This window comes from Heptranchias perlo, chromosome 38, assembly GCF_035084215.1.
Source record: "Heptranchias perlo isolate sHepPer1 chromosome 38, sHepPer1.hap1, whole genome shotgun sequence".
Taxonomy (NCBI): Eukaryota; Metazoa; Chordata; class Chondrichthyes; order Hexanchiformes; family Hexanchidae; genus Heptranchias; species Heptranchias perlo.
This window is the reverse complement of record NC_090362.1, coordinates 11,626,816-11,645,497: the sequence shown is the minus strand read 5'-3', so window position 1 is coordinate 11,645,497 and position 18,682 is coordinate 11,626,816. Positions and strand designations below refer to the sequence as shown.

Sequence of the window (18,682 nt, the reverse complement as noted above, 5' to 3'; positions counted from 1 at the left end):
CAGAGGAGATTGAGAGATTTGATAGAGGTATTCAAAATCATGAAGGGTCTAGACAGAGTAGATGAGAAACTGTTCCCATTGGTGGAAGGGTCAAGAACCAGAGAACATAGATTTAAGGTGATTGGCAAAAGAACCAAAGGTGACATGAGGAAAAACTTTTTTCTAAATAAACAGCAAATGATTGTGATCTGGAATGCACTGCCTGATGGAGTGGTGGAGGCAGATTCAATCATGGCTTTCAAAAGGGAACTGGATAAGTACTTGTAGGGAAAAAATTTGCAGGGCTACAGGGAAAGGGTGGAAGAGTGGGACTAGCTGGATTGCTCTGGAGCTGGCATGGACTCGATGGGTCGAATGGCCTCCTCCTGTGGTGTAACCAATGATTCTTGCTCAAGTGACCATTCTTCACATATAAGTACATACCACTATCTAGTGTCAGGAGCAAGAACCCTGGCTGATTTTTCCCTCACCTACCCAGGGCTGATGAGACCCTTTGTAGCATCCCATCAAAGATCAGTTAGCTCAGCACAGGCTGAGATTTGGGAGTTTCTGATCTGTATCATATCACACTACACTGGGTAGTATTACAAGCAATTGGGCAAACACCAGACTGCTTATATATCTGTTACTGTACAGACTCACTGCTTTAACATCAATAACAGGACAAAGAAACGAGAAAGGATCTGGTAAATCATTTATGAACTTTATTGTGAAAGTGGAGGTCACAAAAGCAGACAGAACAAAACAGTTTTTTTCTACACTGTTCTCAAACACAGTGAAAGGGGAAGATGATGATCTTAGTTCCTCTGGGCATTTCATGAAACAAAACAAAAACCAAAAAACGGTTTTAGTGCATAATGTGCAAAGATTATATACTGTGTACACAAGGGCAGGACATGAACATGGTAACAGGAATGTAAACAGAGCAGAAGATTCTTACACCCTGACTGTCTGCTTTTACCTTCAATCAGGAAAGCAGACAAGGCTACTTGGCTTCATACGTCACAGCTTTAGGGTAAGATTCTCTGCCCTGCAGTCAGACGCACACATACTGCCAGGTGATTACTACGGAGGCTCAATGACAATGGCCGGGGCTGGGGGGGGGTGGTGGGGAGAAGAGGAAGAGTTCTGTTATGGCAGCTTGATGGGACTGGAGCCAAATATACTGATGATAATACTGTTCCTGTTCCATGCCACGGTAATAAATCAATACCATTGTAAGTTATCAAAAGGTAACAAGACAAGCAAAATAGAAGCCCAATCTTGACCCTCAATCTTTCACCCCCAAATGCTACATGGTTCTGCATTTAGATTACACAATCAGCTAACAAAATGACAGTATGGAGCAAGGTGGTAAGTGAAACTAATGCCACTCTTATCTACATGGGCCCAGTCAGTGTAGCAGGCTAAATTAGGCCACGAGATGGATGTTCCAGTTGGATCAGTGTACCCGTTCCAGTTAAAGCATCAAAGTTAGTTTTGGCATTCATAAAGTCCGGTGTCTCAAACAGATTCAAGGAGGAAAATTAAAAATGGAGCACAGGACCTGAAAGTCAACCTGGATAAGAGACACCCAGGTAGTCATCTCAGAGACAGAATCACACCCAAGAGTTATCTCAACCACACAGACCAGCTCACTGTCATGGAGTCCTATGCAACCACCTCTACCGTCCATGTTCACAATGCTCCTTCTACAAATCATTTGTATTTGAGAACAAGTTCTACAAACCCATTTTGTTGAGACACTCCCACTTCTCTTCCCCCACTCCAGCAGCCTTGGTAACTAACTAATGCTAATCACATTCAAAGAACTAGCACAGAAAGAAAAACATGGATGGGTAGTTTGAGAAAACAAAAGGGCATTTCTGTTTCACATCACTCCCTATTCATGAATTGCAATTTGCCATGGCTTGGCCTTAAGACACTAGTACATGCAGTTTGAACTCCCAGGTCAACTGTGGGCAGTTATTACTTTTGCTTTGAAAGCTCGACTGGAGTTCAAAACCATTTCAATGTTACATTATACAAATGTGTGAAGTGCCTGGTCTTGGCCATAATGCTATTACTAGTCAGATCCCCCAAATGTCTCTTTGGTCCTCGCTTAGACCTGTAGAAATCAGGTAGTCGAAGGAAAGACAGGTTTCTGTATCCTTTTAAGAGTACCACGTCAAAATAGCAGTTCCGTATCTGGAGAGGGCATGCAGGAGTTAGTCATCAGAAGAGAGGTGGGTGCAGTGCTAACAGCACAAGTTATGATCAATTACTAGCAATGCCCTTGACTCACCTCCCTCCTCTCCCCCTCCCAAACCCACAAGTACAATGGGCAAAAAAAATCTCAAATTCCATCACTAAATGTGGCTTTCCCACAGATCAATTCATAAGAAAATATATGGAAACTAAAGATTATACTTTAAGATTTATCATAGGAAGAGCAAAAAAGAACTGCAGCCATTGAAGGAGTGTCCCCCTTTCATAGGCAATACTGCAGATTCACTTATAGGCTGGAGGTTCTGTATAAAAGGCAGCAAGTGTCCACTCAACTCAATTCCACTATGCAATTGCTTTCGCTTCTGGTAGAAAAGCTTCCCAGTATTTTATGAGCTGTCAAAAGAAACAAGAGTGTTGGTTAGAAGTATTTCCCAGAAAAAGATCCTGTTTGCTAAACACTGAACTCCAGCTATAAAACACATTCATGTTTCTTCCTGGTTCTCATTTTGCAGTCTCACCTGCAGAGCCCCCACTCAGCTTATAGCCTGGTTGTGCTTACCCAGCCTCTGCTATTCCAACTTGCTACATGGCAAAGTTGCAAACTCACGACATGGAAAACAAACCAACTTAAACTCTTCAGCCTGCCTCTTTCTTTGGTACCAATGTAAGCAATGCCACGAAGAGATGGCAGTGATTCGGAGACCGAAAGTAATGCAACAAGAGCCTCCGTTGCTCAGCATTGGTGAACCATTCCTTTCCAGGAATGTGATAACTTGAACCAACCCACCAGAAATTTACTGGAATCAGGAAAGCTGCAAATCATCTGCAGAATTTACCAAATCCTGCAGTGTCTGAGTCGAACAGTGTGGGAAAAGTCTGTACGAGTGGTGTCGATTCTGGATCTCAAGTCATTCCTGCTACACAGTGGATGGTGACAATATTTCTTTTGCCAAAAATCACTGAATTGCTGAGGTCCTATAGCAGGTTTTGTGCCCAACCCAGATCAGGAAATGGTCCACGAGCCAACCATAATTACCCTGCCCTTTAGTTTAACTGTTCTTCCATTTTGCCCCCTTCTCCCTACTTTGATGGGTGGGAGCAGAAGTTCCATTTTAAGAAAGCAGTCAGTTGGGTGGAAAAAGAAAACTGTCCACATTTTCTGCAGACTTTCATTGGCTGTGCCCATCGCCATTAAACAGCTTGACAAATGTCAGGGATAAGAAAATGTCTTGCAACCCATCAAGCTCACCTCTATGCGTGAGCAACCCCCCACCCCAGTTCAGTATCCAACTACATCTTGAATACCCCAATTCTACTCCCTCATCTGGTAGATTATGTCAAACATTTACCACCCTTTTTAGCAACAGCAAAAGAGATCTGCTTTCATTTACTTTATCAAATTTCTGTCTGATCTTCAACTATTAGCATGTGTTGGGTAGGCTGTGCTCCAAGGCAGGAGCAACTTATTGTAGTCACTGAAAATCAGCAATCTAACAGTAATTTTCATCTCTCCCCACTCAAGGCACAGTGTCAAGCAACTCTCCCCCTCCCTAATCTCTTACCTCCATCCAACTCTCACCACTCCCACACCCAGGCTCTAGTTCCTCACACAAAGCAGTACCTGTGGAGTGTGAAATTCTATCTAAAGCCATGAGCTAAAGCTGCTCACCTGTTGCTGAGAGTTCTGAAGAGTTTCCAAATACACAATAACCCGGCTTTTGAAGTCTTTGATTCTCTCTTTCTGAAAGTGTACAAAAAGGCAGGAGAATTAAAATATGTATAGTGGGGTACAACTGTAACCCAGGCGACAGCCTCAGTGTCCCCAGCTGAAGTGGGGCGTGTACGAAACCAAGACCCAGGTTTAGACAAGCAGCATGGACACCCTCTCAACAGAACTGCTTACCTCAAACCGAGCAACTTCCTTTCGAATGGTGACCGAGATCCGCTCAAACTCTCTCTCGCACTGTAGAACTTTGGGCTCCCACTGAAAAAGATAGTGACTAGTTAGTATCACTCTGGTTATCCATTAGCTTTCACCGTTTACTGCACAGCTCTCCCAGTATTCCCTGTTAGAAGGTAGATTCCAGGTTTACATCAATCTAAAGGCAACAACATGGAAAAAAAAAACTTAGGCATCTGTTTTTTGTACTCAGTTGCCCAATCTTACTTTACTAAGTCCTTCTCAGAGCTCCCCAATGCCTGAGTTTATCCAGCAAGTAGTTGAGCTATGCAAAGCTTCAGGTTTGACTGTGTAGAATTAGCTGTGGTGGTGGTATTGGAGCTGCAAGGTCTCAGCACCCTGGGTATTCCAGGTGGCAAAGGGACTAAAGCCAGAGTTCTGCCTTCTGATCACTGTGCAGCAGCCTGTACTGGAAGTGCACGCTGGCGAGGACAGGTATGGGTCGGACTGCTGCTGCAGAGCTCAAATAGCCTGCACTCAATCTTGGCTCACACAAAGGCCAGTTGGACGGGGTACCTATACCCCCAGGAGTCAGCCGGGGATGGCAGGTAAAGGTAGAAGTCTCCCCCCTCCTCCACTCAAAGCCTCACATTGAAATTAATCTGCTGCAGCTGATCCACTGCAATCTTCATTAGTTCCTCAATTTTACTTCTTCTGAAGGCATCAACTCCTGCTGTTGGACAGCCCCACTGGTGCAGGTGGCCTTCTGGTACCCTGACCAAGCAGTCACTTCATAAGAGAAACTAGACAATGGGCACTGGCAGGTTATTAGACTGTGAAAGCTGCCACAAGCTAAGCTCACCCTCACCAAGACATCCAAACTTACACTTCCCAGCAAGGGTTACTGGACAGTTGTTGGGGAAATATAGAAAATAGGAGCAAGAGTAGGCCATTCAGCCCTTCGGGCCTGCTCCGCCATTCAAAATGATCATGGCTGATCGTCTAACTCAGTACCCCGTTCCTGCTTTTTCCCCATATCCCTTTAGCATTAAGAAATAAGTCTATCTCCCTCTTGAATACATCTAATGACTTGGCCTCCACTGCCTTCTGTGGTAGAGAATTCCACAGGTTCACCATCCTCCGAGTGAAGAAATTTCTCCTCATCTCAGTTCTAAATGGCATATCCCGTATCCCGATTCTGATCCTTGGTTCTGGATTCCCCAGCCATCGGGAACATCCTCATTTAGCCCAGGGGCACAGACCAATTTTAGCAGTCCTACCACCACCCAGAGATCAGCCCACAGCGCAGGTCGATGATAAAACTCGGAACATTTCTGGTCTCCAAAACTCAGCCTTTAATAACATCCACGCCGGAAGCTAGCCCTTGTATTCAAACAGTTTTCAATCATCTCATAGTATAATTCCATATTCAGCCCCCTGCATCAGACGTTACTTGTAGACATCTACAGATGGGAGATAATCCATTATATACTGACCAAGTGAATTATTAAGACCCATTGGTGATGTAAAGATCTGTGCTGTCTTCAGAGGAGCCTTGTGCAAGCTGTATTGACTGATACCTCCTTTACTACAGTCTAACACTAACTGCACTGCCTAGAGTTAGAGAAGTTACACACAATATCAGCAACGTAGAGGGCTGCCCAGTTAATCGGTACCTGCAGATAGGTCACTGCAAATACAGAACAATTGAGCAGATGCAAGTATCAGACAGGCAGCTGATCCCACTGTGCCCCGTACCTCAGTTATCTCATCTTTGGCTTGTTGTAGCTTGTCGGGTTTGTTGGCCCATATGAGTCGTGCTTCGTTCTCTCGCTTTTTCTGCAGCGTGGTCTGAGCATCCTGCCAACGCTGCCATGCTTTCATCCGCTGGTCAAACACTCCCTGCACCAGGACAGCCACACCACAGCACTCAGCTTAAAACTCCAACACAAAATTATCCCAACCGCTCAATTAGTAAATCAACAGTACAACTGGGTCGTCCAAATCAGAAGGTCCCAGGTTCAATTATTGGCCCGTGGGAGGTTTACTGCTGAGGGGGTCAGGGCTCCTGCTCACTGCCCAGTAAAGCTGGACGACAACAGGATTGGGGGTCAGTTGCAGTTACCCCCTATTCTTAAACAGTGTGCCGACCCTCACTATCTAGGCAGATGAAGAATGGCACCTTGAGCAAGATACTGGAAGGCAGCTTGCAATTATGGAACCGTATCTTCCCAAGAGGCAAGTTTTTTTTGGCGGGGGGGGGGGGGGGGGGGGGGGCAGGGGTGAAGAGTAAAGAACAGCCCCACACTTTCTAGAGCCATCGTATTTATCGTTCTCTTCCCCAAAGAAAGAGGTTTGCTACATCAATCCTCCAGAGGATGGCTGGGCAATCCCCTCAGGCCTTTGCACTGCAGCCATCTGCAAGAATGAAAAGCTTGAAGGTATCAATGAGTCCAGTCTTGACCATTACAGGTTCCTTCATCACACGGAAATAAGGGTTGGTGTGGTGGGGGGGGGTAGAAGAAACAAAGTAAAAGTAGAAAAATGAATTTATTTTCAGCTGGTGAGGTTGAGATCTAGAAAAATACCTAAACATAAACTGACAGGTAATAACCCAGCTACACTAAAATGCACGAGTGCTTTGGGATGCTCAGTAATAAAATGGCACCATTAGCACCTGCTGGTACCCTCACTGCTGAAATCAGGCGGATATAGTCACTCAACAACTCAGCAAACAGGAAGAAATCGCTGTTGGCCTGATCCTGGTAAAGCTGCTCAATCTTCTCCTCGACCTCTGCGAGCTGCGAGAGCGCACGAGATAACGCAGTGTGGTCTTCCGAGCTCCCCAGCATGGCGGCACTCTTCGCAAAAATGGCTGTATTCATCGCAAGCTCTGAAGATTGAAACAATCATTAGGGTCTAAACCCAGGCCAGTTTACTGCCTTCAGCGACATTGGAAAACTGAACAGATGCAGGTTTAGTGAAGAACACTACCACGCCCTTCCATCAACCACTGGTGACTTACTGTAATCCCCAAGTAAAAAAGTTCACTTTCATCTAGAAACAAACCAGTATCAAGAACTTGAGTTCCTTTCTCTTTCTTTCCCTCCCAACAGACCATTTTCTTTGGGCTCATTATGAAGGATGTTTGAGCTGGGAGACAGGGCACTTTCCATTTTGGGTACTCAGCATTATCAAGTATCCCCAGCAGGGTTGAAGATAGAGGAGTTTCATGTTGCATGGCCTGGCACCCAGAATAAAGAAAGCATAGTAGTTTGCAAATTATGAGTAGGGTCAGAAGTGACCATCAGCATACTTGATTGATGCAACAGTCTAGTCATGTACTTGCTGCTGTGAGGTGTACGCAAGGTGCTTCCCCAGCCTGTCACCCTGTCCATAGCACTTGGCTCTGGTATACCAGAGGAGCTCCTCAGCACCCAATGATTAGTCACAATTTATTTCCCTCAGGCCTGTATCAGGTCTCCGTGTCCACAGCCCTTTGCACCTCCTGGTAGAGGTGAAGGAGAGGATATGGCTTGGCACTGGTGGTTCCAACAGTGGGGAATCCCCAGTTCTCAGCAATGTCACAGGCAAGATTAACCCGGTTTGGTTGGGGGGACGGGGGGACGGGGACGGGGACGGGGGGGGGGGGAGGAGGAGGGAAAACAAAGAGAAAGGATGACTGGCTAGGGTGAGCTGGAGCGTAATTCAGAGATGCTAGTCGCTCTATATTATTGAGAAACTCAAGGCAGGCGGGACTGCTTCAGGAAGTAGTCTATTTGCAGTATAACTTAAATGGGCTCGAGTGGCAGGCCAACCCCTTTGTGGGTATAGTATCAAAGATCTGCCAGCCCGAGATCATTACAGTGCCGTCGGATTGCTGTGGCTGCTTGGCCTGGGCACCTGTCTCTCCTGACACCCCATCCCATGGGGTGGGGGAGATAGTTTAGGTATCCAACTGTGATCACCATATCTTCCATATATGTTGAGTGGGAGGAATGGGAAAAGGAGGATGGGCATACACCAAGCATAGCTTTGGGTTCTCCTATTTGACTTTATTAGTAAGGAACCGCCATCCTCACCAGGAATAGCTGTCTCCCAAAGTGAAGCCAGCATTTGTCAGTCACTAAGTTTGGTGTGTACTGGGAAAGGGGGGTGGGGTGAAATTGATCTTTTGTACAAATACCACCTCTACCCATTCTGCCTGTAGGGAGGTTTGAATTCTCCCTTCCCTCCACCCCCCCACCCATGCTTGATTGGGTGATGGAGTCCCTGGACATTAAGTGATACAATGTTGATGGTCTGTATTGGCCACAGGCTGGTGTTCTGGGGTAACCGAGCAAGATACAGTTTTGTTCCTTTTTTTCCTCCATCCCTAAGAGCACAGGGAGATGCAGAATAAAGCTCCCTCTACACTGTCCCAAACATTCCCAGTCAGGTACTACATGGGTTTGATACAGAGTAAAGCTCCCTCTACACATCAACATGTCTAAGTGACAGTCTCTTACTGTACTAGTCATTTTTCTACAGTTGAGCACCCACAGTGTAATCATAAGCCATGTGCCAATATGATTTTGCCAGTTATTAAAACTTACTTATTGCTTAACATTTGTTCACTGCTTAGGCTCTTTCCTGATGAGCTAACAGTTTAAACATGATTCTCACGTTATGCTTTTACTTTTAAAATTCAACCAGACTTTTATAATATCCTGAATTTAGACTGAAGTTGGACTAGTTGATCAATCTTGTCCATATTCATGGGACTCTGAACTAGCTGTACCCAGTCATACTGAACTAAACAGGGTGGACATCCATGCCAAACTTGGGTCATGACATGCATGTTCTTCAAGTTCCCCTTTAGCTTTCAGTGCTCAGACTATGAACCTCTCTCTCCCTCCCTCCCTCCCCACTTGCAAATGCTGCCAAGTGCACATTGAGTTTATGGTTTGTTAGATCAGTGCATTTGGAGTTTTTGATTGCCAAGAAGATGTTAATCAATCAATCAATCAATCAACAGCTACTATCCCATCAGGCTCACCCAGTCTTAAAATAAAATGCAAAACAGCAACTATTGTCCTCACCCAGCAATGTGAGTCAAGCAGAAATGCAGCATTATCCCCACCCCTGTAATCCATCAAAACATTGTGCCGATCACAATCTACCCAGAACTATGCCCAACTAAAGAGTGATCTATTGGGGCCCTTACAAAACCTACTGCTCCTACAGATATGAGGTTTCTGCATTCTAACCCATGGCACCTCCTGGTTCTCTCCAGACAGGAGACCTTCAATGGGAGATTTTAACCCAATAGTTTATAGTACAGATTAGTTTATACGATTATGTGACTTTCAACAAAGCAAGTCCATCAGCTTATACCTATAATACCTCCTTTGCTGACTGCTCAAACTCTCCAGCCTCACCTTTTCTGTGATTGACTAGTGTTTCAACAACAGCATGAAGTTTGCGTAACTGTTGGTCTTCATTCTCGATCTCCTGAAACTTCTCTTCAAACCACTGGAGACAGAACAGACAAATATTGCACACGGCAGGGGGGAGGGGTAAAAAGAAAAATGGCAAGAGTGAGCAGAATTACCCCCACATTCCTCATGCAAAGGCTTCATTAAAAAGCTTGTAAATTACACAAATACCCAGCTGAACACAGTACACAGTGACAGCCCCATTCTGCATCACATTAGAAGATAATTCTGTGCTTTTTGATTCCAAAAGCAAAGATCCAGAGAAACAGAAGTAACGACTACACAAGCTCACATTCCCTCCAACACAGCACACCAGGGCAGTAACCAATAGATCACAGGCAGGACCTGGAGCTCCAGGGAATCACTAGGGGCAGAAGCACTCCCCCACCCAAAAAAGAGTGGGCCCTCAATAAGCCCACCAGCAGGGCACAGTCCAAACTGCAAATAGAGCATGTTATCACCAACATTCACATCCAATACTGGGTAAATGTTTGCTCTCATTTTCTAGCTAAATCCAATTTGCTGTTCCAGAGCTTCTTGTAATAGCCAAGCTCACTCATAACTTGGTGCTGACCCCTCCATTGCACATAAACAAGGATTCCAGTCAATACCTCATCCTCCTGGAACATGAAGGTCTGAGATACTTAACCTGTGAAGCTTCCCATTAATCTAGTCTCCAACTGATGTACAATGTTCTTTTACCTCATGCTTAGTACTTCTGCAAATCTGACTCCATTTTCCCAATAGAAAATGCTTCTGTAGCTGACTCCCTCATTGCCATCATTCAGTGCTAACCTTTTCTCCTCTCTTCTGCACCTCCTTCCACTACCACCCACCCCCTCCAGCCAAGAATGGCTCTACAGGTAGATACTCCATCACCTCACTCAAGATAGATAATCAGTCACAGTAAATATCCATAGCAATCCTGACCTCCCCCTTTACCTCCAGCCTCAAGGATCAGGTTGTGTGCAGAGGACTTTTCCTCTCTGGCCCACAGATTCAGCTGCCACCTATACCCCCTCCGCTGATTACCATGCCTGGAATTGGCCAACTCAGCACACACCATAGATGGGACGTGGGGCATTCTGATCTGCGTGTACTTATGGGTTCAACTATTACCTGCAGCTCTTATTCTCCCCATTGTTTAGCATTTTTAAAATCTCTTCAGTCATGCTTCAGAGACTGGAATTACATCACTCACAGGTGCAGAGTTAAACAGCAAAGTGAAGACCGTTGCTCATTATACAGTAGCCGTGAAACACTTACTATATCCGACTCGTTCATCTTGATGGTCATCTTACTGACTGCATCAGCAGCCTTGTTTACCATCCGAAGGAGACCAGCTCCACTCAGAGCCTGAGTGTTTACTGCTCGCGGCAACTGCAAATCAGGTTGAAATGTCAATGTTACAGTTAACAGTTCAATAGAAACCTTTAATATTTTTCACCCACACGTTCACACAATGGATAGACTGCAAGACAGTTTTCAGTGGATTTCTAATCCTAAAAAGCCAATGACAGAAGTGTTAGCATGCACAGCCAATATTAGATCAGCTTTTTATCCCTGTTCATGTTAAAAGTTCAATAAAACAGTACCTCTACAGTCTCAGCCAAATATGAACAATTAGAACATTCTACATGCTAACAGGTGATGGATTGTTTGTGTGATACGTTTGCACCACAATCTGGAAATTAGGTTTAAAGTTTATCTTTTGTCTCACCTCACCTTCCATGAACACAATAATCACTGCATTTTGTATTTTGCAGCAGGTAGGCACAAATACCCACATCAGAGCAGGAGAAATATCAGCTCCTACCTGCTTCATCTCATCAGCTGTCTCAGACAGCAGGGGAATGTGGTCAGTCAGTAGCTTAGATCTCACTACATTTAGTGACAGCTAAAGAACATGCAGAATTTGTTGATGGAATAGGGACACCCCAGGTACAGAAAAAGCCACTAACAGTGACCATACATCAGTACACAAGGTTGTGCAAATTAGGTGAACCATGGACAGTGGATCAAAGCCTATGGCATTAGCTTGCTTACCAACATGATCAATTGTGTCAATTGTAAACACTCAGTATAAACTGAGGAATCATCATCGTACATCATCTCCAGATTCAGCCACACAATGGATAAGCTACATATATTCACGGTTATAGGTTTGCAGGGGGAGGAATAGAGGGGTATACACTGCTGCAAACAGGAGGCAGGAGACTGAGGTTTGATATCTCTGTCCTTCACTGACATGCAAACACTATGTGCTGGAAATATACAGCCAGGTTGGACAGCATCTAAAGACAAAAAGACAAGCTGATATTTGGGGCAGAACTTTGAACTGAAATAAGCATTATAGTTGAAAGCAGGGGAGAGAAAGAAAGGAAAGAAAATATATTCCAATCAAGGAGAGGAACGTAATGGGATGAATCACCTTATAAAAAAGGAGAAATTGTCATTCATCTCAGGAACACAATGGAAAGGCATTAGAAAACAAATTAAAGCACAAATTGCTAAGATGGTGAAGACCCATCAACAAAAAAAGTGGCATGGGCTGAAAGAGAAAAAGCCCTCAGAGGCAGGTCTGAAATTAAAGGTGGAATGTTGGAAACAGTCAGCACTTCCGTCCTTCAAGAAGAAAAACTAGCTCCAAAAAAAAGTGCAGACCCACCCCCTCATCCACACTCCTCCCTAAGAGGGGTTTACCTCATCTTTTTCCAAGAATTCGCTCACATCAGGATCCTGTAGCAGTGTGGGGTGCTTGATGATTCTCTGCAGATATCTGGAATAAGATAACCAGAAGGTTGTGGGGCTTTTATTTTGGGGAGTTAATTCTTTTGAAAGCCAGTTAACCGCGACCAGACATCTGTACATATTTGATTACATTTTCCAAGTTTACAGATAGACATTTTGATTCCATTGAGTTTGTGGACAATATGATGGGTTTGTTCCCAGAATAGGTACAATGCTTTGTGCATTCAAGGGCAGAAATTCTCTCAAGAAGCATAGCATGTGGAATAACTGGGGCCTGCTGGTTGATGTTTATCTTTCCCTGGCTTCAAGCAGGCCACTGCTGTTGTATCACAGCTACAGTTACTCTATTACATCACCCACGACAGGTGCATGTGAGAAACACTATACAAATTCCAAAATTACAATCGAAAATAGCTGAAGTTTGCTCAACTGTGTGTATTTTGTTGGCAGAGATTTGGAGCTCCTTGAACACCATCCCCTTATTGCTTTTGAGCATGAGTGGAGGTTAGACCCATAATTTGGGTTCAAAAATCCAGACGTTCGAGCAGACGATCAAATTTCTTAGCTCCAAATTCCTGAAAATGGTTTAACCCCTAGATAGAAGCTATCTTAGTGCCCTTCTGGTCAGGTTGTGTGTGTGGAATATATGAGAGTCAGTGAATCTGATGTGGCTGCCACAAAATTGTGTTTTTCAGTAGACCTCTTAAATTTAAAGTGAAGTCTCAGCCGTGGCTCAGTGGGTAGCACTCTCACCTCGGAGTCAGAAGGTCATGGGTTTAAACCCCACTTGAGGCTTGAGCACAAAAATCTAGGCCGACACGCCCAGTGCAGTACTGAGGGAGTACGGCACTGCCAGAAGTGCTGTCTTTCGGATGAAACATTAACAGAGGCCCCATCAAGTGGATGTAAAAGATCCCACAGCACTATTCGAAGAGCAGGGGAGTTCACCCTGATGTCCTGGATCAACATTTATCCCTCAACCAACATCACTAAAAAAAAAGTAATATCACATTGCCATTTGTGGGATCTTGCTGTGTGTAAATTGGTTGCCATGTTTCCTACATTACAACAGTGACTACACTTCAAAAGTACTTAATTAACTGTAAAGCACTTTGGGACATCCTGAGGTTATGAAAGGAGCTATATAAATGCAAGTCATTGTTTAAATGAGCAGTAATTTCTATGCAAATCTTGCCTCTTTTCTGGAATTATCCTTTAGCCTCCATGGCTAAACTCCTTAGCAGCTGAGGCAAGTAATCTGTGTCCTCTGTCTGCTGTGGATGCCATCTGACCAGCAACCAGGACACAAGAACTGCTCAGATGCAGTTTTTGGCTCAATGTAGCTCATATCAGGAGTTAAGCCAAATGCAACTTCAACCCATGTTTATCGCTACTCCACAGGACAGTGCCCAGGCATCATGAGCAAACGTCCCTAAGGGAAAGGACCATAACTAAATCACATCCTACAATCAATTGCACATGTGCAGTCTCATTTTTACAAATACTCATGTTAACTGAGCAGATTTCAGAGCACTGCCACATCAGCACATTGTAGAAATGGTTACACAATACAGACCATCAGTGCCTTCAAAAGTTTAGGTGGAAGGCTAGAGGACTGAAGGGAGAATGTAAAATTGGAATTCATGAGTTTGATGGCCTATCACCAGGCGGGGCTGTTAATCTCCCCAAGACAATCGACAGCCACTCAAACTGATTCAAGATTTCCCAGTATTAAAATGAATTTGTTCCAGGAGCTGGACACTGGCAGAGCCCTGTATTTATTAGTTTGAAATGGACAGGAGTCTGGAATATCCCATTACACAGAGAGACACCCTCATTTTAGATGCCAAACCTCAACAATACTGCACAAGCCGGAGAGGTTCTCACTCCCGTGTAAATTGTGGATGAGGTGCCACCTAGTGCAAGCAATGCAGAAACTGCAGAACTGGCCAGAAAAACAGCTTTTCATCCTTAAGGGGTACATGTTTATATCTAGGGCAGGACAGCTGCATAGTTCAAGAGCCCTGAACAGGCTACATTTTCACAGGGGAGGAAAAATGATTTCAGTGCCTCTACTTTCTAACTCATTCAACATTGGACTTCCAATATTCTACACAGCCCCCCCACCCAGGCACACAGACTGGACCCCACCCACAAATCACAACTTAAACCCAATGCATGTGAATGTGTTAGCAGGCCACACACAATTAACAATTACCCTCATTTTGCACCTAAGGCCCACATTAAAGTTGCCCATCATCCATTTCCCCCTTCAAAAAAAGGCAGAAAGTCATGCTGAGACACTAGATAGTTCAGGCTAAGCTACCACTGTACTTATTACAAAAAATAAATTCACAAGCAAAACTAAAATGGCAACTGATTTCTGGACCTAAAGTGGAAATTTGAGTTTTATTTTTAAGAGTTGGATCAATATCCATTGAGAAAGGTTAACAGCACTGCTTTTTTCTCCCCTCCACCCACCTCAAAAAAGGAAGCAGAGGATGGAACCAACCTTGGAATTCCTTAAAGTAGATGTTTTGGGAAGAATGACAGAATTCACAACAGAACAGTAATGGACTGAGCTTGCTAACTTACAGGCTGCCATTAAGCACTTTGAGAATTGAAACCTGCTCATTAAAGTCGCAGGGAACTGCTGAAAGCACTGTGCAATGCAGATAAAATGGGACAATTTGCAATGACCGACATTTCATGGAAAAACACCGCAGCAATAGGTGGGGCATTCACTCACTATCGCCACCATAAAAGTTCATTTACAAAGAGGATAAGGCACAAGACACCAGCAGGCTACATTCTTGCAAGCATAGACTTGGCTCGTGACCAGATCACTTCCACCTTCTTTAAAAATTGGGGACTATGGTAGAAGACTGTTGGCCCATATTCAGACATTTTGGGAGTGGTGGTGGTGGCGGGGGGCAGGGAAAGAGAGGGGTGAAGAAAAGAAAGAGGGAGCCTAGCAAGATTTAATGAGACCAGGAGCTGCATATTTACTAAGTTCCAACTATGGCTTTACACAAGTAAACAAAAATGGTTGATAGCTGTATAGCTGTAAAAGGGAGCTGAAGTGTGCAATCTGGCTTCCAAATAGACTACAAACTCAGTCGCTGAACATAGCGTCAAAATTGGCTTTGGCAAATTTCAGGCACTAAACCAGTTTCCACTGGAGTACATAATTTCATGGCCAGAAACCCAACTCAGTCACACAAGTTGTCCCATTGTCCAAGCAGTTTCTCATCTCTTCCTTTTTGGCCTTTGCTATCGGATATTTTGGAACAGATAGTCATCAACACAAGTATCCAAAACGTAAAAAGAGGACCCAGGACAGGCAACACAAGAGTCTTGAAAGTAGGCACTGCCATCAACGAGAGCCAATTAAACAACTGCGAAAGGATTTGATTCACCTCAGCCACAAAGGGCTGAAATTAAAAAGTAGCAGTGCATTCCAAAACTGGAAACCAACTAATGACTCAGCTGCTACTGTTTCAAATAAGTGGCCAAGAAAATTTACAAAAAGCTTTGCAAAGGACTGTAAACCAATACCATCAAAAATTAACTGTTGAACTCAATTAGATGGAAGGAAAAATATTTCCTCATGTCTGACAACAAAATAGAGGGGGGAAAAGCACATACAAGAACAAGCCCTTATACACAACAGGCTTTGGAAGACATGTTCCCATGGGTGCACCATAGCATCAAGCTCTTAAAAAGGATGTCTAAGGATGCCCCTTGTTCATTTGAACTGAGCATTAAATCAAGCTACATTTAACATTGTACCACAAAGTCTCAGCCACATGCTGCTGAAATTACTGTACTTTACCACACATTCACAATACTGTCCCATTAGATATTTTGTGGTTATAACTCAAATTAACAGATTGAGAAGTGCATGGAGTGCATTGAGGGAAGAGTTTTGTCATTGCTGGGTGTGGGGGCAGGACATATCAAGATGGGTCAAACCTCTTATGGTTATGTTTTGCTTGCATCAGTTCTTTGATTTTTTTGTAAATTTATTTAAATTGGGATTGAAAGCAAGAACAGGATTTAGAGAGCCATTTACTTGCACTTTACTCAACTTTGTTCAAAAGTAGTTTTGTGGGTCAATGAAGACTATAGCTTTCCACTAGATTACTCACAGGGTCTAGGCTTCTATATCTGTATTTTATGTTGACTCATTCCCAGTGCTCCTATATAAAGTACATAGCTCCCAACCTGCTGGATTACAACAATGTAGAAGACAGTGTAAACTAGAAATTGTGGATTTTTTTTTGCAAAAATAATGCACCCAAGAGGTTATACTTGGCCACTCCAGCCAGCCACAACCACTGCATGGATACAATCCAGACATATACAAAGCTATTTTTACCCCAGCACACATTTAGCTCAGATTCCAGGAGACCCATGTCCACCAGTAGGCTCCCACCACTTCACTGTTAAATCCAGCTCCCTTATCCAAGAGTAGAATCGTATGTCCATAGAAGACTATTTCCAGTATTGGGATAAGGCCACCTACATCCATCACCAACATCTGTCTCCAACCCTAATTCAGTCCATTTTGCTGTGAGGATTTCAGCCCCTCACATCCAGACTCAACTATTCCAATGCTCTCCTGGCCAGCCTCTTATCCTCCACAAACTTCACCTCATCCAAAACTCTGCTGCCTGTAACCTATTTCACACCTCGTCCCACTCACCCATCACCTGCCCATCAACCTATATTGGCTCCTAACCCCCCCCCCCCCCCCCAAAACCCTGCTTCACCTCAAATTTCTCATCTTTGTAGTTAAATTCTCCATGGCCTCAACCCTCCCCATCTAACCTCCTCCAGCCCTACAACTCCCTGCCCAAACTCTTCCTTAGATTCTGGCATCTTGTGCATTATCAGCAACTGTGCCTTCAGCCACCAAGACCTGCCTTGGAATTCTCTTCCTAAGTCTTTCTGCCTGTCCACCTCCAAGACCCTCCTGAAAACCCAAATCCCCACCCCTCCTAATCTCCCTCTGGCTCAGCATCAGTTTTCCTTGCACCTCAAAAGGACATGTTTCTACATTAAGAGGTACTATATAAATGTAAGTTGTTGTTGACTCTACATTGTACTTTTTGGCTTCCATTAATTTCTTTCAGTACTCACCTTTCTAATGCAGCTCGCCTCCGTTCTAGGAACTCAGCAGAGGAGGAATCTTCCTTCCCAACTTTCACTTTGGTCATACCTTACCAAAGAGAAACTAGGATTAGCAATTTACATTCTGAAACGGGGAAAACCCCAAGAGACAGTGGAGATAATACTTGGGGTGGTTGCTGGCTATGGTTGTGAAATTGAGTTTTCCTCTTAATCAGGGAAAGGGAAGGCACTGAAAGCACTCCCAGACAGTATTAGATTTGGTCATTTACCAAGGATAACATTCCAATTTCACCCTGCTAAAAGGCTTCCCAATTAGGAAGGCCTGGGTCTCATTGATAAGATGCCCTGGTACTAATATTTGCTGCTAGAGGTTATTAGCATAATGCAACAGATTTAGAGCATGTTGAACATATTATGGGCAATTACATAGTCATTTTCAAACAGCATGCACCATTCCTTTAAAATTCAATAAAAATGTCATTCTTCTCCATCCCCTCCTTTCAAAAGTCGGTCATTCTTAAAAGAACGATTTGCAACAGACTTCAGGCAATTCTGAGTCTAGTTCAGAGTACACAGGACAGCAGGGAGAATGAAAATAAAACTGAAGCACAGTTAAACTTCTAATTATGGACATACCTATTAAGCTCTTCTCTGGAGGGGGTGGGACTATGAAGCCGTTCTGTGAATGTTTTTCTGAGAGTCGGTCATACAATCCCAGGAAATCACTAAATCTTCGCTTGACACTGAAGTCTTTCCTCTTGAACATTGGTAAGCTGGTCTGTAAAACAAAATACACATACATAATACATATACACCAGTACTAGGCTCTGTCCACTAGATCAGACACTATCTAGTGCTGTGAATGAACAGTCTCCCCCTCAGAAGGCTGAAAGCAGTCAAGATTGCCCAGAATTCTCATTGTCCAGCATTTTACCCATTTCAGCCAATTTACATGTATGATACATCACAATGTCATTTAAAATATGCAGCAATCCTTACAAGCCAAACAAGTCAACACAGGACCTTTGTTTCAATGGATCAGAATAGCTACATGATTCACCATGAGTCATATATACCACAAAGCCAAGCCATATGGCAACAGATACCCACACACTACTAATACATACCAAAGTGGACACTTTGTATGCCATGTATGCAGCCATCCCATCACCTAAATAAGTGAAAGAAAAAATTATTCCAAGTACATTGC

At 43.9% G+C, this 18,682-nt stretch overlaps 1 protein-coding gene across 1 annotated transcript in view; it reads right to left on the bottom strand.

The window, feature by feature from the left end:
• Nucleotides 1-682: 682 nt before the first annotated feature.
• LOC137304750 (sorting nexin-1-like) overlaps nucleotides 683-18,682 on the bottom strand; it is a 37,941-nt gene continuing 19,941 nt past the window's right edge. The window contains exons 5-15 of the mRNA XM_067973444.1: nucleotides 18,600-18,643; nucleotides 18,109-18,250; nucleotides 17,482-17,560; nucleotides 12,289-12,364; nucleotides 10,852-10,965; nucleotides 9,529-9,622; nucleotides 6,796-7,001; nucleotides 5,867-6,010; nucleotides 4,112-4,192; nucleotides 3,878-3,949; nucleotides 683-2,601 (exon numbers count right to left, since the gene is read on the bottom strand). Coding sequence (XP_067829545.1) covers nucleotides 2,551-2,601; nucleotides 3,878-3,949; nucleotides 4,112-4,192; nucleotides 5,867-6,010; nucleotides 6,796-7,001; nucleotides 9,529-9,622; nucleotides 10,852-10,965; nucleotides 12,289-12,364; nucleotides 17,482-17,560; nucleotides 18,109-18,250; nucleotides 18,600-18,643 — 1,103 coding nt within the window. The 3' untranslated portion in view covers nucleotides 683-2,550. The remainder of the gene's footprint in view (nucleotides 2,602-3,877; nucleotides 3,950-4,111; nucleotides 4,193-5,866; nucleotides 6,011-6,795; nucleotides 7,002-9,528; nucleotides 9,623-10,851; nucleotides 10,966-12,288; nucleotides 12,365-17,481; nucleotides 17,561-18,108; nucleotides 18,251-18,599; nucleotides 18,644-18,682) is intronic.